At 41.3% G+C, this 23,054-nt stretch overlaps 1 protein-coding gene across 5 annotated transcripts in view; it reads left to right on the plus strand.

Annotated features, from left to right (window-relative positions):
* The window catches only part of PLCG2 (phospholipase C gamma 2), a 63,855-nt gene that overhangs the window by 23,709 nt on the left and 17,092 nt on the right, over nt 1–23,054 (plus strand). For 4 of the 5 annotated variants that reach the window (XR_004427151.1, XR_004427152.1, XM_033157203.1 and 1 more), the window contains exons 3-19: nt 1,755–1,898; nt 3,283–3,376; nt 5,150–5,197; nt 9,574–9,658; nt 10,609–10,692; nt 11,001–11,044; nt 12,254–12,326; nt 13,557–13,658; nt 15,144–15,262; nt 15,353–15,438; nt 16,391–16,511; nt 17,341–17,509; nt 18,798–18,902; nt 19,074–19,163; nt 19,973–20,151; nt 20,787–20,987; nt 22,836–22,955. Coding sequence is in view for 3 of the 5 variants with exons in the window: in XM_033157203.1 (XP_033013094.1) it covers nt 1,755–1,898; nt 3,283–3,376; nt 5,150–5,197; nt 9,574–9,658; nt 10,609–10,692; nt 11,001–11,044; nt 12,254–12,326; nt 13,557–13,658; nt 15,144–15,262; nt 15,353–15,438; nt 16,391–16,511; nt 17,341–17,509; nt 18,798–18,902; nt 19,074–19,163; nt 19,973–20,151; nt 20,787–20,987; nt 22,836–22,955 (1,864 nt within the window). In the remaining 2 variants the exon portion in view is untranslated. The remainder of the gene's footprint in view (nt 1–1,754; nt 1,899–3,282; nt 3,377–5,149; nt 5,198–9,573; nt 9,659–10,608; nt 10,693–11,000; nt 11,045–12,253; nt 12,327–13,556; nt 13,659–15,143; nt 15,263–15,352; nt 15,439–16,390; nt 16,512–17,340; nt 17,510–18,797; nt 18,903–19,073; nt 19,164–19,972; nt 20,152–20,786; nt 20,988–22,835; nt 22,956–23,054) is intronic. The other variant, XM_033157204.1, reaches the window with a different exon arrangement.

Below are 23,054 nucleotides of genomic sequence, written 5' to 3' on the forward strand. Positions count from 1 at the left end.
GCCGCCGTTCGCTCCGTCGCCCCGGGAGCAACAGCGCACGGCCGAGGGAGCACCCCGTCCGTGCAGCGCTGCTGCTCCCAGGGTGACCAGCGTTGCCTGGGGAGTGGCGGGAGGGGCGCGGCTTGTCACCCCCACCCGCCGCTTGTCACCCCCACCCGCCGCTTGTCGCCCGGGGGCGTACCGCCCCCACCGCACCCCCCTAGCGACGCCCCTGCCACTGTACATAGTTTCTGCTTAAGGCAGCTATCACAGGAATCGAGCCATTAGTCCACCTAGCTCAGTACTGTCTACAATGACGGGCCATGACTTTCCAGAGTTTCTGATGGAAGAGCTGCTGGAAAGTGAAACTGGGATGTTCTGCTTGCAAAGCAAATGGTCTGTTACTGAGGCTTTCCCTGTAAAAAGCCAATTTGCTTTTTGTTGTTGTTTTTGCATGATAACAAAAAACCCAACATCCTATTTAATCACATTTTGCTGATTTTCTTAAACATGCAATATTCATTAGAGCTGAATAATCCCCAAAGGTGAGATTTTAATGTTTGTACCACTACATTATGTGAATAATCTGAATTATGCTTAGCATTAACAAACTGGAACAAACTGTGGTATGGCTCAATAAACACATTTGAGTGAAAGTGGTACAAATAAGTAGGAGCAGCCATCAGTTCTTGTATCCAGCCTGCAAAGCGGAATGAAACCACTTCCTCAGTTTACAAATGAGTGTTTTATCAGAAGAATGCACATTACTTGTGTTTTGGGTAAATTGAAATTTCTTTCCCTAACAGGACCAGTGGTCAGGGATGATGGGAATTGTAGTCCCAAACATCTGGAGGGCCGGAGTCTGCCTATGCCTGCTTTAGCAAGTTGTAGAATACGAGAGAGAGACATACCAGTTCTCAATTTTTGCAGGCTTCCTAAAACTTGGAGGAGCGCTGCAGTTTTAACACCAGCTTTTCACTAAGGAAATAAGGTTCCTCATGGCTGTGATGAAAACTTTTCAACAAATGTTTTTGGGGAGTGCAGACAGCGGTTTCCCATTAGGATTGGCAGGGTAGCCAACAGTATGTAGAGCCAATGATAAGCAGAGCCCACCAGTTCTAGTCTTGCCTCCATTCTCATTCTTGCTGAGTTCTATAAGGGAAACGCTGAGACTAAGAAGGAAGTTGGCAGCCAGGGCCATCCCTTGGACTGGTTGTAAGTAGGAAGGCAGGTAGGCTTGAGGAATCAAGACTGAGGTTGGTGGGGCAGTTCCCAGTTTGCCCTAATCGTCTAACCTCCCCAGGGTATAGAATTGGTGGTGAGTGAGAAGGGGGTCACTGACCTTTGTGCCTCATTACCATGAATTATTGGAGCAGTGCCGGTGCAAAAATATGCCAGTGAAATGCCATAGTGTGGTCAGGATAAGGCATTCTGGAAAGCAAGTGGGTGAGGGGAAAGGTTAACTGGCTTCTTTGAGAAGAAGGGCAGGAAAGAAATCTAATAAATCAATTTATCCTTTCAGCAGGATGCCTCTTCAGCTATTCCTGTGCAATCCTCTGCTTGCTCTCTAGTTGTTAAACTGAGGAATACTGCAAATTAACTTGTGCTCTTTTTGCTTTCTGTTGCGCAGTTCCTTAGACAACAATTTCTTCATGCTGACATTGCAATTTATAAACTAGTTGCCAATTTATAAGCTAGTGTCTAAGTAAGTGAACAGTCATTCATTCTCTGTATGGGAGCATATGTTCAATTGACAGTTATGTTTTTCTTTTCAGTGGATTTGATGGAAATAAAGGAAATCCGACCAGGAAAAAACTCAAAGGATTTTGAGCGGGGGAAGGCAGCACGGCAAAAAGATGACGTTTGTTTTACTATTTTCTATGGTACTCAGTTTGTTCTCAACACCTTAAGCTTAGCAGGTAAATGTGTTTTCTTTGGATTTCTCTTTTTACGATCAGGGATGAAAGCCCCACCTCTTCCATGTTGTCTTTAGTTTATCCTCTTAATCCATATTCTCAAATGTAACTGAATTTTAAAAGTTCTTTTCAGTTCTATTCATGATACTCTGTTTATGATTCTCCTTCTACTCTGTTTTCTCTCCCTGAGTTTTCTGTGTGTGTACTTCTCCATGTCTTATAAGATGAAGTAGCCTTGCAAATAAGTACCAGAAACGCTGCATACACTTAGTTAGGTTGTGTTTCATGAATTAATATATGCCACTGCTTGGCCCTTAGCTCTGACAAGTTTCTTGCTTGGAAAGCATCCTGGCTCACTTTAAGGCTTGATTAAAAGCTGAGTGGTTAAAACTAAGAAAATGGAAGTACTCTTACTGAATGTGGTAGGCATCTGTTGAGCATCTTCATTTCAAGGTTAAGTGTTTTCTTTCACTGGCACAAATAAATAATGTGGGCATTTCCCCCCTGAAATTTTACTGTTTTGATTAGCACAAGTCAAACACAGTGCATTACAATCGTACCTCATGTTACGAACGCTGCAGGTTGCGTTTGACACGGGTTACGGACCCACCAAACCCGGAAGTACAGGAACGGGTTACTTCCAGGTTCGGCAGTTTGCGCACGCGCAGACGCGTCAAATGACATCACACACATGCGCCGAATCGCGTCATGCACATGCACAGATGCGGCGCTTCATGATATGGACTGTTCATGATGCGAACGGGGCTCCGGAATGGATCCTGTTCGCATCCAGAGATACCACTGTACTGAGAAGTTTTAAATGACCGGGGTAGGTGGTTGAGAAAGGGGTTAAATAGATAACTCAGATTATCCAGAGTTTTAAAAAACATACTTAATTTCTTATTCTGACTTAACCTTATATTTAATCTATCTGAGACTCTGTGGACACATCCTATATAACAACACTAATGTCTGTGCACAGTATTTGGGTGACTAGGAAGGGAGCATGTCATCCTATAATATTGCAGACACTCAAGAAGTCTGTAGATGCTCTGATGTTTAGAAGTCATGTTCATTTCAAGGGATATGTGGAATATCGAGGAAGGAGAAAGCACATGTGCATTAACTCTATGCTACAAAATGAAAATCATTTGCATATATCCATATTTATTCCTCCTGAAGCTTTAAAAATCCTAAGTTTTAGTGCCATTCTTTTTTAAAGGAATGCCTTTTTGGTGAGATTTTACTGTTTCTTGCTAGCTTCCAGGTGCATGCAGACAGTTTCTTTCAGCATTATGGGTTGGTGTTATAAAGCAGTGCAGTTGAAAAAGTTCAACCTGCCTTCTTCCTGATTGTGTGTTCCTTCACATACCATTTAATTTTGCAGCTGACTCAAAGGATGATGCTGACAAATGGCTGTGTGGCTTGAATATCTTGCATCAAGAAGCAGTGAATGCTTCCACTCCAGCAATTACAGAGAGGTATGTGAAAGGAACCATTTCCCATTTTTCTTATGACAGGAATTTAAGAGTTTAGGAATTCAATTAATTCCACAGGGTAAGAAAAGCAGTAACAACTTCTTAATGTGCTACATCATGTGTGCTGTACGTGGTACTGAAGAATGCTAAATTATTTTAGGAACATAGGAAGCTGACTGACAGACTCTCCAGGGTCTCAGATTGGAGCCTTTCTCAGCCTGACCTGGGGATGCCAGAGATTGAATTTGGGATCTTCTGCACTCCAAACAGGCATTGTATTATAGCCCCTCCCACTGGAACATAGAATATTATTTGGGGATTATTACCAACTCCATGATTCCATGAATTAGCCTTTTGGACAAACTGACATGGGATAGCTGCAATTGTTAGTTGTGGACTTGCACCAAGAGCATTTTGTACTTTACATTTGGGACAGACTGCACAGTGACAAACCTGTGCATTCTTCTGATCTACAGCCTGTCACATCTCCCTGATTAATGCACTTGCATGGTGTAAGTATATGCAAAGATGTATGTATTTGTGACATTCATATTTTTAGGTGTACGTTTTAGCACTGAAAACCATCTGGCGTACACCTAGAAATAAAATAATTGAAGTGGCCCTTTGTCCCTCAGCTCACATAGAGACTCGGACTTAAGACAGTGAGCAATAGGTTCATGGAGCTCTCATTTTTCTTGAAGTGGTAAATACAGTTTTGGAGGGTGATTTGGATTGGGCCCATGGTGCTGCAGGTATGGGAGTTAATCTCTTTTCCCTGTCCCTTTTCTGTTTCAAACTGTCTCTCTGAATATGCTCTCTGGGGGTGAGAGAGAGAGAAAACACGGGGGGTGAGGGTGGGATGGAATTTTGACCTCCAGTGCAGCCCTGATCTAAATCCCTGTCATTCACCTGGTTCACACATCATGTCAAGCGTACTGAAAATAAACTATGGTTTAACATGAATGAGTACTGTGGTACCTCAGGTTACGTACTTAATTCGTTCTGGAGGTCCGTTCTTAACCTGAAACTATTCTTAACCTGAAGCACCTCTTCAGCTAATGGGACCTCCCGCTGCCGCTGCACCGCCAGAGCATGATTTCTGTTCTTATCCTGAAGCAAAGTTCTTAACCTGAAGCGTTATTTCTGGGTTAGTGGAGTTTGTAACCTGAAGCATATGAAACCTGAAGCGTATGTAAGTAACCCCAGGTACCACTGTAATGTGCTTCTCAAGTCACAGGTACTTCACTTCTCCATGCCAGGAAACAAGGTATAGTCTTTTGGTTTATTTCTCTCCAGGCAAGTCATAAATGGTAAGGCAAGAACAGACTTTGCCTTGTACTCATGATGATGGCTTGTTTCCTGGCAGCAGTAGAGGAGCAAAGTGCCTGTGCTGGCAGCACACTGCTTATTCACACAAACCATAGTTTATTTTAACTATGTTTTAATGTTACATGTGAACCAGGTCATTGGCATCATGTGTAATATTTGCAGTATTGTTTCTTACATGGCATGAGTTGGTTTTCCTTATTAGCACCTCTTTTGTACAAAGAAGAGAAGAGCAGAAAGAGGGCTGGAAGATCCATGTAAATAGGAAGAAGTAATTTAAATTGCTGCTGTTATTTTTGTTTTTCTCCAACTCCTGCAAATGAAAAACTGATTACAGAATGAAGAGGCAATTCTGCTTCCTTTTATCTGCCCTGAAGCCAAAATTGCTGAATGAGTTTGTTTAGTTCTTCATAAAACTTACCAGTGCTGTGTTTTATGCGTTCCTTATAGCTGGCTCAGAAAACTGATTTACTCTGTGGATCAATCCAGAAGAAACAGGTAAAACTGCTGTCTTTCGTGTTTGCATTGTTTGTGCTTGGGTCTGTCTGTGTTTGCGACTTTTTAATTGGGATATCAGTACAGTAATATATGTATGCATGCATATTGAACTCTTATAGAAATCAGGCCTGAATAGGGGTGTGGTTGCTCTTGAGCAAATCCATAGCTGATTATTGCATCCTCTTTTTGCAGTCTGCACCAAAGATGGGTGGTGGTGTGATCTGAAAGTCTCCCATCATATGAGGAGTAGTTTTCCTGATTGTGTATAGTCTTCTTTAGATGTTCCTTTTGAATGTATGAAAGGCAAGCAGCAACACTTGTAGTGAGGACCCCCCATTTTGAAAACCCTACACCAGGCATAGGCAAACTCGGCCCTCCAGATGTTTTGGTGTGGTGTAGTGGTTAAGACTCGTAATCTGGTGAACCGGGTTCGCGTCTCCGCTCCTCCACATGCAGCTGTTGGGTGACCTTGGGCTAGTCACACTTCTTTGAAGTCTCTCAGCCCCACTCACCTCATAGAGTGTTTGTTATGGGGGAGGAAGGGAAAGGAGAATGTTAGCCGCTTTGAGACTCCTTCGGGTAGTGATAAAGCGGGATATCAAATCCAAATCCAAACTCCCATCATCCATAGCTAACAGGACCAGTGGTCAGGGATGAGGGAAATTGTAGTCTCAAAACTGGAGGGCCAAGTTTGCCTGTGCCTGCCCTACATGTTAGTAAGGCAGCCGCTGCAGACTACCTCCTATAATGCATTGGCTGGTAAAGGTGCCTGATTGTCATCAAGGGAGTTTCACTTGCCCTTTCACCCATTCAGAGCGAACAACTGAAGAGGGTTTACATTGTTGAAGCCTAAGGGCATATATGTACCACAAACTTTAAATTGGTTTAATAGTAATTTCATATTCCAAGGAAACCAGTGGTGGTGGACTAGGGATTTCCAGCAAGATTCTTGGCACCTCCACACACGGCAATTTTCTGATTGTGGGGTAGGAGTCATGATAATTAAATTATATAAAGCCAATATATGTTTATAATGAAGGCAAGACTTACTGTTATTGTGGCCCGCAATGGTTAGCCCTTTGACCAGGTGGCGAGATTTTGAAATAAAGCCTTGCAAAGGGGCTCATGCAAATTTGGAACAGACATGGAAGGATGGGAAGGGGCTGAAAATGCACGTGAGAAGTTTGGTTTGGACATCTTGAGCAAGGCAGACTGTGAGATGTTTCCATATGTTAGTGTTCAGTCATGTTTGAGAAGAGAAGCTGAAGTATTGGACCAGCAGTGGAATGATCTCCTGCCAAATAGCTGACAGTGTGTCAATGCTTGATCAGCAAAGAGTACTGCAGCACTTTTACAGATGGATAGGTTACTTTAAACCATAATTAGGGCCCATCCAGACTTCCCTTTGTGCTGCACTTTCTAGGGATAGATCTGTACTTTGAAGCTCTATGTCCAAGCGGGCCTTTTTTTGGTCCTGGTGCTTTCCCTGGGAAAACCCATGTTTTACCACTGAATCAGAGCAAATGGCCCAGGGAAAGTGCCAGGACCGAAACAAACAAACAAACACCACCACCACTTGGACATAGAGCTTTAAAGTGTGGACCTATGCCTAGAAATGTGGGAGAAAAGGAAGTCTGGATGAGCCCTTAACATGCCACAAGACTTGTAGGCAATTTTGGTGCAAGAGATTAATACAACTACCCCTCTGGAAGTTGTAAATGATTGATCAATGCATCTCAGTGCATGTGGCTTCTGTGGTATGTGGCAGCAACAGGGTCAGGTTATTCAGCTAGAGAATTTTTATGACTAAGGTTGAAGTTTTCTCTCGGAAGAAGGGCAAAGTGCCAACTGCAGCCTGTTTATTTGATGGCAGCTGTGCTGGCACCTGTGTTTAGATATAAAACACCACAATAAGGAAGGGTTGTGATGCATGGGAGATCCTTGGAGCAGCAACGCCTTTGCAGCTGCCATAAATGTGCCCTATCTGACCTTAAATCCTTTTTGCTGTGTTTTGTTCAAGATTCTCTTCCAAGATTAAGGAAGAGAGAACTGGTAGCATTGCTTTTTGGGCTCCAAATTTCGTAGGGAAAAACATGAACTTGGTTTAAACTCTCAGAATCCTGATAGTTGATCAGGAGGTGCATGCTTAGCAAGTGTAAAATCCCAAGTTCAGACCTTGGCATGTCCATTTAAATGATCTCTAGTAGTGGGTCTGAGAAAGATCTTTGCCCAAGACTTCGGGGAGCTGCTGTCAGTCAATGCTGGGCTAATTGGACCAGTATTCAAATTCAGTATTGTGACGTGCAGGAGATCTTTAGTGGAACAAATCTCATGCAAGCCACGTTAAGTGTTGGGAAAATGGAAATATGCGTATGTAGTATCTATTTCCCTCCCAAATTATTTTTAACTTTTCACTCTCCTGCTATTTGAGTTGATAGGAGACTCAGTATGGAAAGGCAAAGGTAACTGAGAGGGTAATGTGAGGGCTTACTTAGAATTCAAAGGCCACTTCCTTTTTAACATTAAAGTTGTATTCAGACTAAGTTGAACGCAATGTCAAAGTCCACCTACCTTAAATTAAAATTCAGCAAGTGTATAATGGAATTATATTGATAGGAAATATCTCAGACACAAAGTACAAGCACCAACACTGAGTTCTCTGATTGCTGAAATCTGGTTTCTAAGACACATCTTACACATTTCCATAATGATGATGATGATGATGATGATGATGATGATGACAATTTTATACCCTGCCCATCTGACTGGGTTTCCCCAGCCACTCTGGGTAGCTTACAGCATATCTAAAAACATAAAAAATAGCAAGCATTAAAAAAAAACCCCCGATACAGGGCTGCCTTCAGGTGTCTTCTAAAAATGTAATTTATTATCTCCTTGACATCTGAAGGTAGAGCGTTCCACAGGGAGGGTGCCACTACCGATTGCTTTTCTCTGCAGTCATGAGGTCTAGCCACAAATTCCTATAATTAAATACTAAAGAAGCTTCAGACACCCCTAGTTCTTGAATCCCTAGATTAGGGACTTATTGGGAAAGGCAGAAAGCCAAAGTTGTCTGGTTCTGTGTTTTGAGAGTACTTTAAGACCTGCATTTTACAGTTGCATAGTCATTGTACTGTTTCTCTGACACTGGCATCATTCAAATGTCACAAATAAACCATAGTTAATGGTTTGCTGTGAATGCATTGATCTTGCCCATTTGCTCCTCCCTGGTACTGTGCAGGAGCAACAAGCACGATCTCTAGCTAAATGTTGCATCTGAATTAGTGATGGTGGTCTAAACAAGCCATGACAAGAACAAACCTTGGCTACAGATTGTGATTTGTTTGGCGCTAAACAGACCATGGTCTCCAGTTCTGGCATAGTGCTAAGTCAGGGGTTGTAGTTTGTTTCTCCTGCACACTACTGCGGTGGTTAAAATCTAGGAAGATCAGCCTCATCTTGATAAACCATTAAATGTACTGTGTAGATTGTGCTAATGGCAATTTAGTTTTAGTCAAGTCTACAGAATGCTCCGCCTCCATTTTTTGGTAAATGGGGTTTTCAAAGGGTAGTTGGTACAAGTTGTATATGTAGAATACTTCCAGGGTGGATTTTTTTTGGCAGGATAAATCTGAAATCAAAGCACTATGCCATTAAAATGTTGTGGTATATTGAAAGGAGGACTAGTGTCAGAGAGAGAGAGAGAGAGATTTGTAAATGAGTAACACGAGTCTTTCCTGCTTACTACGGAGTGCTTTGTTATAATTTCAGTTCCAACCGGCTAGTTTCATCAGTAAAGTAAAGCCTATGTTGCTTAGGGTGGCGAAAATATAGCAGTTTAAGCATGAACTTCAAACTTGAGGCAGCTCCCTATACTATGTCATATACATTCCTGGTTTGAAAAAGTTACGTTAATCTAAGCTTCAAACTAATGAATTAATTGCTGCAGAGGTGAAATTTTAAAGGTTTTTCTGTTGGCTGTTTTTTCAACCGAGAGTACCCAAACTGACTTCCCACTGATCTGAACTGATCTGAACAAATTCATAACGCTCTGTAACAACATTTTAATTTTTAAAAAAGGTTAGAAAAGTTGCACACTTTTTTCACACTTGTTTGACCTTGAGGCTGATGCATTATACCAAATCTGACAAGTGGTTCATCTTGCTTAGTAGTTTCTACTCTGGTAGCAGAATATCAAGGTCTATCTCTGATTCGTTCAGCTGGAGATGCAAAGGGTTGAACCAGAGACCTTTTTCTGCCATATATTCCAGGCCAGTCATTTAAGTTGCATGTTGGTGAAATACAAGGCCTGGTGCTATGCAGTTTGGCTACAAGAACATTGCTGTTCATCTTTCTCCTTGTTCTCTGACTTTCAGCATCAGCCTTAGAGAGCTGAAGACTGTTCTCCCATCGGTAAACTTCAAAGTGAGCAGTGTGAAGTTCCTGAAAGATAAGTTTGCAGTAAGTATGTGCTGACTGCGGGAGAACTGGACTTCAAGGAAACATCCAGCAGAATGCTTGTCTCCAGGGCCCAATTCCCTCTCCCTTGGTGATTGCTTCATTGCCCCAGTGGAAAACAGTTAGTGTCTGTGCACTGCCCCCCTGTTGTTTGGGATATTTGCTGGTGGTGTGAGGGAAATGGGTATACTTGCAGTCTGGGGAGTAGTTGGACGGATGTATTTATCTACCAAGCTAGAGGCTCTGCTTCCAGTTGCTTCCGTTACTCTGCTTCCAGTTTCATCACCAGCAGAATTTCTATGCATACTCTGGCTTTGGAAAAAGAACTGTATATTTCACTTTTTCAGTCCCATTTGTTTACTTATTTAAAATGTCTTTGTATTTTTCCCTTCATTATATTTCAGGAGAGGTTACAGTTAAATGATTAATTGTGTTTGCTATGTAGCATTATCAGTATATATTAAGGATGGGGAACCTCTGGCTCTCCAGATACTATTGGGCATCAACTCCCATCAGTCTCAGCCAGCAAGGTCAGGGATGATGGAACCTGTAGTGCATTGATATCTGGAGGGCCTGGTGTAAATGGTGTTCTTAAAGATAAGCAACCTGACCCAAAGGTTCCTCCTTTATCTTTCCATATTCAGATTGTGGAACATTTACTAAGATCAAGGCCAATGATTTTCAGAGTGTAGCTTTTCTTTTTATTAGGCAGGGGGAAATGTCAAAGTTTTTTAGAAAAAGAGCTTGAAAAGACCATAGAATCCAGTATGACATGTTTTCTCTGTTTAAATTGTTAGACATTGCATACAATTGCATTTCTCTTGCTTCCTAATCTACAAAATAAAAACAGTTGAATTCATTTATAACCTTTTGAGATTTGTGTTTTATATGGCTACAGCCTTTGGAGGAAAACTAAACTCGGTGTCATTGCTTGTTTCCCTTCCCCCTTACAGGAAATAAAAGCTGTTAAAGAAGAACTTAGCTTTGAGCAATTTCATCTGTTCTACAAGAAATTAATGTTTGAGCAACAGAAATTGGTAAAGCTCTTATCTCACATTACTTCCCCTTAGTTATCATATGTGTTGTAACTTGAATACAGTACTTTCCTAGAATGCAGGCCTTCCCTGTCCCATCACATACAAGCATGTTGTGTTAGTTCCTTTCTTTCAGTTTTGAAGATTGAGAAGCGTAGTTGTCTCTTAAGATGAGAAAATCTGTACTATCTTGAGAGAATAGGGAAGGGTGAATGTGTTTTGCAAAATTAGGAAGTGCCTGAATGAAGAAACCTTTACTTGAATGAGCAAGTTTACATGCTTTGTTTGTTTGTCATTGTTTCCTTCCCCAGATTCTTGATGAGTTCAAGAAGGATTCCACTATGTTTCTTCTAGGGTGAGATGTCTTGTCATGCCACTTTATCCACATTCGTGCTTTAAATTTTTGGATATGAAACTTTTTGGGATGTGATGATAACAATAATTTTATTATTTTTAACCCGCTTATCTGGCTGTACAGGACATATCAAAACATAATAAAACATCAAATATTTAAAACTTCCTGATTCAGGGCTGCCTTCAGATGCCTTCTAAAAGTTATGACATCTGAAGGCAAGGTGTTCCACAGGGAGGGCACCACTACCAAGAAATGATTGTTTTTCATAATATATTAAGCAGCGAGCTACGATTATGAGTGGGTGGGTGGGTTTACTGTATCACTTATAAACAGTAACAATAATTTCATCACCAGTCTGCAAATGAAAAATAACTCCCGTGTGAAGTTGGACATTCTGTTTTCATTTGACAGTCTCTTGTAAATGACCTGAGGATGTTTTTGTCAAGGATTAGTAAATGCCCATAAGAACAGTACACAGAAGCTGTTAGTAATATCTCACTAAAGGGAACCATGGTTAGCATTAACTTTGGTACAGATGTTTGAGTACCACGCCATAATGAATACCAAAAAAGGAAGGGAGGGAGGGAGTGGAAAATTCCAGATTACTCTCAATCTCTTACTCTTAGTTAACAGACTGAGAAATACTGTGCCTCCACCAAGCCAATGACTACAGTTGTATTTCGTAGATGAAGTAGTTTGTGTATAAATGAGATTTCCTAATCTAATCAAGATTAGACTCATTAATCAGCGTACCACAGTGCCTTTGTTGTGTGTTTCAAGAATAACGTAACTACTCTTTTTCAATTTCTTAATTAGATAAACAATTTTTAGTACATATTTGCATATGTTGCTACAGAGCCCAGTTTGTTAGTTTTCATGGAGACTGCTTTTTTGAGTTCTGCATCCTGTATGTTAAGATCATGTAGGTAGGTTCAGGTAGATATAGCTAGTATTCGGGCTTTAACCGGTTTTTATAATACCAGTATATCTATTTAGTATATCTAAATTAATATTGGTGAATAAAGACAGCAAACATAATTTCAAATCCTCAGTGACTGGGATTATTTATCAGTTTCATTTTCTTAATTATGTTTCCTCAAAGGGTAGAATTCTCTTATTTTCTATGGCATGGTCAAATATTTTGGGTATGTTGTTTTGCTGGTGTTCTTTTTTTTATAATTGTTCTTTTCTTTTCCCTTTCTGTTGTAGAAACACAGATCGCCCAGATGCTTCAGCAGTGCACTTGCACGACTTTCAGAGATTTTTGCTACATGAACAGCAGGTGAGATGATTCCAAAAATCGTAATCAGCAAAATGAAAAGAAAATATGTATGAGTGTAATATAGTGATAAAGCGTGGTTTGAGGGAAATGCTGCAGGGCACTGGTAGAGCATCTGTTCTGCATACAGGCTGCCCCAGGTTCAATCCCTTTCATCTCCAGATAGGGCCGAGAATATACTCTTTCTGAAACCCCTGAGAACTGCTGCCAGTCAATATGGACATTATTACAGAGCTGGGTAAATCAGTGGTCTGACTCATTCTAAAGCAGCTTCCTGTCTTCCTATGCTTAATGAGGCATTTCTATCTTCTTCATTCAGGGAGACCCTCTTGGTGTAAGATGTGGCTTTGGAGGCCACAGACAGGAATGAGCAGAAATCAGGGTCACAGATGAATGAAATTTGTGTCAGGGGCTCACTGGATCTCACCTAATGATGCCTCAAATTTGCACATAGAAGTAGCTATGAATTTACAGAATCAGATAATTGGTTGCTGTTGTGTATGGTATTATGTAGAAAATATAAGGTGGTGCTAATATCTGATAGCCTTCATCAAATATTTGAAAGCTAGATGATGGAGCAGATTTGTTTTCTATAGGTCCAGAGGATGGAACCCAAACTCACGGCTTCACATGGCCATGTGTTTGGATAACGTGGAAGACGTTACTGTAGCCAATCACCTCGCTTAAATAAGCACGTGCCATACAACATTGCTCCACATCTGGGAGGAGTTGAGCTTTCAGTGTGGCAGCATCTATGCTCTGGAATAGGCTCTCTGCCTATTATCTTTAGACAGTCACCCTCGTTCTTAAAAAAATGCTTGCTAAAAGCTGTTTTGTTTTGGCAAAGTTATCCAGACGTGTAATGTGTATTTTTGAATTACACTGATTTTATTTGCTTTAGGTAAATGATGGAGAACCTGTGGCTCTCCAGATACTATTGGACTCCAACTCCCATCCACCCCAGCCACCATGGGGAATGATCAGTGGTGGAATTTATAGTCCAGCAACATCTGATTCTGCACAGGATCCCCCTCCCTGTTTGAGGTTTCCCATCAGCTGCTGTAAGAGCTTTCAGTCCCCTGCAACTGTAGACAAAAATCTCCTACCAGCTCATTTCTGTGGTGGTGGTCTGTGCCTGAAAAGAAACACATACATTAATTTAATTACTTGAATCAATGATGGAGATATATGGAGATGTATTTAAAGTACACTTGTATACTCTTGAATTTCCAGGAATCTTGGGCACAAGATCTTAGTAAAGTAAGAGAACGGATGTCTAAATTTGTAGATGACACTATGAGAGAAACGGATGAACCCTTTCTGTATGTTGATGAGGTAAGTTATTTATTTTATTTGCAACATTGCTACATAAGCAAAAAAGGAGCCCTGTCTAATTCAGCATCCTATTTTCCCAAATGATTAACCAGATGCCTCTGGGAAGGCGATCAGTAGGGCATGTGCAGGCAATCACCGTCTTGCAACCAGGAGGTAGTAACCCTTAATAGACTTGGAGTGTGTATAATTCTATTTTCAAATTCACCTAAGAGCCCAATCCTACACACCCTCTCCCATGTTGATGCCTGGGAATCGGGATTAGGAGATGGCATTATTGCAGCTATGCTACTGGAGAGGAGTGCTGCTGGCTTGGAGGGCTCTGCTGGTTGGGGTTCTCCCGCCAGTGGTAGCTGGAGGACAGCTCCATAATGTGGTGTTTTGTAGCAGGGTCAGACCAGAGGTCACTTTAGTTCCACTGGATCCAAAGCATCCTGGAGCTGGTCTAACAGCAACAACGAAAAGGGTTGGAAGCTTCCATTTTCTACCCTGTCCTTCACAAGCCAGTAGAGCAATGGATGTGGTTCAGTGAGTTGTTTCCCACCATCACAGCTTGTGGCAGTGAATTCAGTAGTTTAATTTGTACTCTTTAACTCTAATACTGTTTCCAGAGTCTCTTAACAATTAAAATAATCCAAAACGTAACAAATTGGAAGTAAGATTAACTTGATTAAAAAAATAAAGCAACTGAACCCATACCAGTAAGATAAAACAATATCAAAACATCTTTTTTAAAAACCCTGGGCAAATAAGAAGTCTTCGCCTGGCATTGAGAAGGCAACAAGAGGTAGCACCAGGCAAGTCTCTTCTTAGGAACACAATTCCAAATACTGATCCATAAGTATTTGGAACAGTCACCTTCAACCATTTTAGACTTGGGGCCCACTTTTAACTTCAGTCAGTTAGCCTATGACCCACTTTTGACCACAGAAATCCATTTTCCTGCTTTTGAGTGATAGTCAACAAAATTTTGCTCAGAGTAGACATATAGAAATTAATTGTATGACTAAGAATAATTGATTTCAGTGGGTCTACTATGTGTAAAACTTAGCTGACTACAATCTAGTGTCTCTAGGGTGACCCAATGAAAGGAAGGACAGAGTTCTTGTAATTTTTAATAGTTGCCCAGAAGAAGGAATTTTGGTAGATGAGCTGATCATGCAGGGATGAAGAAAGGAATGCCTTCTAAACTTTGCAGCTATTTAGAGATACAAGAGGCATGTCCTTTTTGACCTCTGATCACCCTCTCTCTCCTCCTCCTCTTCAACAACAGCAAATCCCATAACCAAAGCAGGAAAATGGTGCGGATGCCACGGCTGTGATCCATCTTAGGTTGCGGGTCCTAACCAACTAGTTGAAAACTAATTGTTTTGATTTATTTTCTGTTTCACATTGTGCTATGATTCTAGTTGGGGAGATTGGTCATTTGGTTTTGTCCTTTTTAAAAATTGAAACTCACTTATATTTCTCTCTCTTTGTTTGCCTTAGTTCCTTACTTACCTTTTTTCAAAAGAAAACAGCATATGGGATGACAAATACGACTCAATAGATCCTCAGGACATGAATAACCCTTTGTCCCACTACTGGATATCTTCTTCACATAATACGTAAGTTTCTAAATATATATATATCTATTCGTCATCCTTCATAAAATGGCAAATGTGCAATTCCTTTTAACACAATCCTTTATGACCTAGGTACCTCACAGGAGACCAGCTTCGTAGTGAATCTTCACCAGAAGCTTACATAAGATGTCTCCGAATGGGGTGCCGATGTATTGAATGTGAGTAACCTGTCTTCCATACTTCCCCCAGAATTCCAGATGTAGGAATTTGAACTGTACCTATTATTAGGAGAAAGCGACAATTACAAGAGGATCTTGTGGAACCCCATTACTTTCTAGCTTTGTACCTCTCCATTTTAGTTTGGCGTCTCCTGATTTTTTCTTGTCGCCTTAGTTAAAGTAATTAGGGGCTTCAGTGTTCATATCAGCCATTGTATCACTTTTTCAGTTTAAGGTACCAGAGAAACTGCTGCAGTGATCCTCATGTTGGCCACTAAGAAACCACATAAAAGTTGGGGATCAAATAAAGAAAATGCCAACGAAGCACAAAGGCAGCTGCAGAGGTTGGTTTGGAGCTTACAGTCACTGCATCTGCCTTTTGTTCTTTCAATAAAGACAAACAAACAGTTTTCTCCCTTTTCAAATCAGAGTTCCACAGGCACTTTCACTTGCAAAATATTTCTGTAGTTCAAGGGTCAGCAACCTTTTTCAGTTGTGGGCTGATCCAACATCCCTCAGACCATGCCGGACTATATTTTTTTTTTTTGGGGGGGGGGGGAATGAACGAATTCCTAGGCTCCACAAATAACCCAAAGATGCATTTTAAATAAAAGCACACATTCTACTCATGTAAAAACACGCTGATTCCCGGACTGTCCACAGGCTGGATTGGGAAGGTGATTGGGCCGCATCTGGCCCACGGGCCTTAGGTTGCCTACCCTTGCTCTAGTTCATAGCAGCAGCAGTAGAGAAGCAGACGTCATTTCCCTCTTATGTACTTTGCATTGTTCTTTCTTGCTGTCTGAATTGCTGAGTTGTCTTTAAACTTTGTGGCCCTTAAGCATGGCTACCTTTTTCTCTGTCTATGGGATCAAGCACTCCAAAGCTCTGGAAACAGAATGTTGTCAGTTGAACATTGCACTTTTTACGTTTCCTTCATTGTCTACACTAGTGGATTGCTGGGATGGTCCTGATGGGAAGCCTATCATTTATCATGGATGGACAAGGACAACGAAGATAAAATTTGATGATGTTGTGCAAGCCATCAAGGAACATGCATTTGTCACATCCGAGTAGGTTTCCATTACTTTTTTAAATGAAAGTATTTCCTAAGAATAAAAGATAAAATTATTACAGTCTAGGTGATATTTCTTTAAAATCCGCCATTATGATATTATGGCTGTTTGAGGTCATTTTAATATGAATAGAATCATAGAATTGTAGAGCTGGAAGGGAACCAAAGGGTCATCTGGGTCCAACCCCCTGGTACAGCTGTGTTCTGTTACTAGAACCTTGTCATGTATTGGTCCAGTATTGGGGACAGGCACTAGGTGGGTGGAAAGGAGAGTGATGAATTGAAAGTGTGTTGGCTTTGCTCAGCCTGGGTCGTACCGAGATGCGTTTATATTAGCTTGATTAGGCAAAACAGGAGCTGGGTAGGTAATTTGAAAGTCTTTACTCCTGCATCCTCATAAGTACACATACCTAGACCTCCCCTTAGGAGGAAAGACTAAAGTGCTTGTGGTTTTTCAGTTTGCTAAAACAATGACGGAACAAAAGAAAAACAGATTTATATAATAGTAGTAGTAGTAGTAGTAGTAGTAGTAGTAATTAATATAAGATCAACCAGCTTAGATGGCTTTAAAAGGGGATAAGACTATCAGTGGCTTCTGAGATTGCTATATGGAAACTCAATGTCCAGAATCGGCTTGCCACTGATCAGCAGTTGCTGGGTATTCAGAAACTTCAGTGCCTTTGTGCCCTGTTTATGAATTTCCCAGAGGCATGTGGCTGGCTACTATGGGAGGAAGGATGCTAGGTTAGATAGACTCATGGTCTGATCAGATAGAGCTCTTACCTAGAATTGACTTCTTCCCCTTGCCTTTGTTTCTTTTGCCCAAGGTACCCAGTGATTTTGTCAATTGAGGAGCATTGCAATGTGGAGCAGCAGCGTTACATTGCCAAAGTGTTTAAGGAAGTATTTGGGGATCAGCTTTTAACAAAGCCCATTGAAGCTAGTGCTGATCAGCTGCCATCACCAACTCAGCTGAAAGAGAGGTTCATCATTAAGGTAAGTTGCATCTACTGAAGAAAATGTGTTTGGGGGATGCTGGTGTTCTCCCTCCTCGCCTCCTACGGAAGATGGCAGCTTCCTGCACTTTGCACCTGGCACTGAAGCACACAATCAAAAATATATAACGTTTTCTGGAGAAAGCCTTGTATTTTCCAACCCTAGTATGAGAGGCCAGCTCAGGCTTCCTCAACCTCGGCCCTCCAGATGTTTTCGGCCTACAACTCCCATGATCCCTAGCTAGCAGGACCCAGTGGTCAGGGATGGTGGGAATTGTAGTCTCAAAACAACTGGTGGGCCAAGGTTGAGGAAGCCTGGGCTAGCTGATTAGGATGCACTGTTCTGGTTCTCCACCAGCTGTGTGGACTGGTTAGCAGCTAACTAAGATTGAAGCATCATGCACATCTGTATTGAAACAGCTGCAACTACTTTTAAGTGTTCATTTGAAGTGCTGTTTGCCTAGCACTTGAGAGGCACTGGACAAAGGGAAACATCACAAAGTCAGAAGGCAGCTTTTTCCCCAGGACGAGAGCAAGCATTTGTTAAGGGGGTGGGGGACTCCTCTCATTTTGTACATACTTCTAATAATATGAAACAATACATCTGTGAGAAATGTTTCCAACCAAAACAGCCAGTGTACATGTTGACAGATATGCATTGCTCCTTAACAAATCCTGGAAATGCAATGTGTTTCAATGAAAGCCACTGAGGAAGTTCTGCTTTTTGAATTTGCACGCTTTAGGCTTGAGCTGCTTTCCTTTAATAAATGGAGGTGTTTTATAAATGAAGCATGATTTGCACACTCAGCCTACAGCATTCCCCATCGTGGCAAGCAAAGTAACCTGGAGAGACTACATATCTGCTTTTAGGCAGAGGACTTGATGTGATAAATGAATTTGTGTGTAAGGAGGGAAAGCTGCCAAATTGTATACATTTCATTAACCCCTCCCCCCTCCAAGTCGCTGCCTGAGTAGTTGGCAGCTTTTAAAAAAATTATTCAAAAGTTATGAATCAGTTTTAAAACTGGTTCATCTACTAAACTTTACAGGTCTGCTCTGTGTATTCAGAGTGATCTCTGATCACAGGCTGACGATTTGCAGTGATAAACAAAGAGATAAAATAGCAGTGCATCCAGGTTGGTACGGAAGATTACATCTGATATTTGTAGCCCCCTTACACAGGATGTGCTCTTAGGTTGTCAAAGCAGAAAGAAAGTCCAGCTAAGAGATGCCAGAGAAATCCCCCAGAGTCTTCCTTTTTCATAGCTGCTCTGTTCATTTTTTATTAGCATAAAAAATTGGGACCAAAAGGTGACGTAGATGTGAACACTGAAGATAAGAAAGAGGAAAAAAAGCAACAAGGAGAGCTCTACATGTGGGACACCATAGACCAGGTAAACATTTTTTTTTGTTCTGTTTCTATTTTATGGCACAGAATTTCACAGATGACTGAAATAAATCCTACAGAGTTGTACTTGAAGAGGGAAAAGAATGCTGTTCGCATATTGCTGTAATCTTACAGTGCTTTTGTACAGTATTCTTATAACAGTTATTTTGCGTTCTAGAAATGGACTCGTCATTATTGTGCTGTAGCGAATGAAAAGCTCTCATTCAGTGATGATATAGAGCAAAATACTGAAGAAGAACCATCAAAGGTATTAAAACCATACATTTGTTTCTGTTTGATGTTAAAGGCATAGTAGAGTCATAAGCATTTATAATTTGAGAACTGCATTTCATTGCTTTGCTCAGGTTTTAGAGTGTGTGATGCAGGAATATGTGGCATAGAAGGATGGAGTAGCAAAATTCCAGGAACCTTGCAATCTCTGGGTGAAGCTCAGTAATAAACTGTATGACCTGTTGTGTCACTTAAAAAACTAAACCTAAGAGATAATGTTTCCCCATGGTTCTTTTTTCTTCTTTGAAGTATAAAAGTAGCCTTTGACTCTTACTGCTTGATCAGGGTTAAGAGATTTAAGTATAGAGGTCAGCATGCTTGCTAAATTAGTTTTTGTTTTAAACAGACTCTTGAGCTGCCTAGGAAGCTTATGGCAATGGTGAACCAGACACATGCTTCATTCTCCAGCTTCTTAGCCACTTCACTTCACTAGATGCATTAAAAAAAAATACAACCCTTATGAGTTCACACTTTACAAGAGAGTGATGATCAAATTCTTTATATTATCCCGCGGTGTAGATTGTCTCCTTTAAAAGGGCTGCTGCACCTCCTACGTTAAAAGAGGTGACCACCAGCAACATGTGAAGCCAAACAGCACCCCTTCCTCTCTCTTGGCAAGTGCTTCTCCAAGCACCCCCCCCCCTTTCCCAGTTTGGAGCACTGCTTCTTCAGATAAAACTTTTTGCTTCCTGATGAACCCTGCAAGAGTCGAGCTCAGTGTTAGCTTTATAGAGGAATGGCAAATTGAATCTTAACAAATGGAAACTATCCCCTTTTATACTGTAGGAAGTGAAGCGTGCTGAACTGCACTATGGTGAGAAATGGTTCCATGGAAAAATGAAAGAAGGGAGAAATACTGCTGAGAGACTGCTCCAGGAATATTGTGCTGAAATGGGTGGCAAGGATGGAACATTCTTAGTGAGGGAGAGTGAAGCTTTCCCTAATGACTACACACTGTCATTCTGGTAACAGATAATTTCTTTCCTTTTGACTTCTTCTTAATGCTTTAGCAGGTTGCAATTTTCCTGGTTTTTCTATAGGAATAGCATTTTGAGATATACATATAGGAGGACACTCACTCAAGCAAAGGAGAGAGGAAGGCTTTCATAATTATCTCTTCAAACTTCTGGGGTTTTAAGGTGCAACAAGGAGGGGGGGCATCTGAAGGTGTGCTCCTGTCTAACCAATTGATGGGTAGTAGGACTACGCCTTCAAGCCCCCCTCATTTTTCTCCTTCAAACCCAATGATGAATCCTGGTTTACACATCTATTATATTTATGGAATGTTACATTTTCACATGGGCTAATTGATTTGCTGAACTCTACAGGTAAACAAACTGAGCAAATGGACTTCGTGCTTTGACAAACATTTCCTGTTTCCAGTGCCAAAATCCTTGGACCATAATGTCAGTTTCTGGAACACTGATTTACATGTCATAAATTCTTAGTCTGAATATTTGATCAGTCCCTATTTTCCCTCAGTCTTCCTTCCCACTCCTCTTGGTTCACAAGCTGAATAAATAGCAAGAAACTAGAGGCAGGTGTATGGATGTGTTGGATTTGGAAAACTAATTGGCTCATTCTTTTCCATGTTTCCCAGGAGATCAGGTAGAGTCCAGCACTGTCATATCCGTTCTGCAATTGATGGAGATACCGTAAAATATTTCCTGACAGACAACCTCACCTTTGATAGTGTCTGTGATCTAGTTCAGCATTATAGAGAAGCACACTTGCGGTGTGCCGAATTCGAACTACGTTTGACTGATGCTGTGCCTAACCCCAACCCTCATGAATCTAAGAAGTATGTATGGCCAAAACAAAATTGGGGGGGGGGAGTGAAATGCTGTTTTTAATGCTGAAGCTTACTGCTTGTCACAGTTACTGTGGATTATGAGGAATTAAAACAAAAACAAAAAACTGGCTTAAGCAACCACGGTTTAGCAGTTTTGCATTGAATATGTGCTTTGACTTGAACAGTCCGGAAAGGGAGAATATTAAGCCTGCTGGAAAACCAAGAGCTCCCAGATAGCAGACCAAGGCAGACTGAGGAGATTTTAGTTACGTGGGATGCTCTTGCTGAGTCCCTTCTCTTTCTGCTTTTAAGTGACACCCAAGTTTTTTTTTTTAAATTCTTATTGTTTTGCTATGAGCTGGAATAGTAGTTAGAAACTGCCATTCAAGGAGCACATCTAGACCTCATTTGTATTGCAGGATATCCTGCTCATTTCGTGTTTGCTTTTATTACATTGGTACAGCTCGTTACAGTCTGTGTTACAATGTTAAATGTTGATTTCCTTTTACAAGTGTTGGTATGTGTTGGTTTATTCTGGAGTTACTGGGCCAGGCTGTCAGATATGTGGAGAAGGTTTGTTAGTCTGTGATCCTCCCAGTCAATGACTTTTCATAATAGTTATACCCTAGGTCTAATCTTGAGTTTCTCGAGTTCTCCTTCGGGCTGTCACTGATGCACAGGAAAGGGCTAGTACAGTCCTGGGGGGGGGGAGGAGGAGGAGGAGGAGAGTGTATTGGAGACAGATCTCCCTCTAATGGTGAACACAGAAGTAACAGCAGCAAAAAGACACTTGGCAAGTTCTTCAGTGAATGCGGCTTCACAATTGAACTGTCAGATGTGCATATCAGTAAATCAAACACTTTCCCCATTTAGAAAAGGCTGCAACAGTGACGGCAGGAGAGCAAGTTCAGGGCATGATACGCAGTGGGGCAATACTAGCATTTGCCTCGCTGTTGTGCACATCTCTCGGAGCCAAACAAGACTCTTACAGTCGTGCGAAACTAATGGATCTGTTAAGCAGGATATATAAAGCAGAACTGACTGGTCTGATGTGTCAGGTAGATTAGGTGCTTTAGATACTCATGCCTGCCAAGAGAACAGAACCCAACTGAAATGCACTTTGAATGAGCACCTGCAATGCAACCAATGGCAGTCAGGAGGAGAATTAAACTCACCCCGCCCAAGCACCTCTATGCTCTAAAGGTGCGGTTTAAATCCAAACCATGCCTGGTGATGGGCAGTTACAGTGAGCCCCTTTGAAGTTGTTTCCTGGCATCATAATGATGTCGGGTAAATTACGAGTGGGTGGCTCTGCCCACCTGTCGAAGTTGGCTCACAGACCTGCCGACTGGATGCAGTTCCCCACCCCTGCTGCACTCAGGTGCAAACCAAGGAGGAACTACCATGAGATGTTGTCTTATATCTATTTTACTTACAAAAATTGGGTTACAAGATTGACAGCGATGGTAAGATCGTTCTCCCTGCCCCCCAAAAGAAATACACTGCTGTTGTCCATCAGTAAAAACTCATTGTGTGTATTATTGCTCTATTAGTTGTTAGGATGACCTTCTCCTTCCTACATCCACATGCATGTTCTTTTCCAGACTCCAAATTGTCTTGTTTGGGCTTCTTATGCAGTGTGAAAGTGACAAAAACTAATGCTGTCAGCATTTAGCAGTAACTTGCTATTTATTTCTTTTATAACCGGGACAAAGTCTATACATCACTGAGCATCTGATGCCTGAAATCACAATTTTATCACTGACTTAATGGCTTTTATCCTAATGACCCAATTTTATCATTGAATTAATGGGAATATGTCAAGCTCTGAAAGCACCTCTCTTCCTGTTTTTGTAGTTGGTACTACAGTAACCTGAGCAGAGGAGAAGCAGAGGATATGCTGATGCGAATTCCTAGAGACGGAGCCTTTTTGATAAGGAAGAGGGACGAACCCAATTCCTATGCCATGACTTTCAGGTGAGACAGAAACTTTGTAAATACGACCTGACCTGACATGTATGATCTGCAGGTCGGACCTTAAAGCTATTTGTTGCAAGGACCAGAGGGGAGTATGTA

The sequence above is a fragment of the Lacerta agilis genome, chromosome 8, assembly GCF_009819535.1.
Source record: "Lacerta agilis isolate rLacAgi1 chromosome 8, rLacAgi1.pri, whole genome shotgun sequence".
In the NCBI taxonomy this organism is placed as follows: domain Eukaryota; kingdom Metazoa; phylum Chordata; class Lepidosauria; order Squamata; family Lacertidae; genus Lacerta; species Lacerta agilis.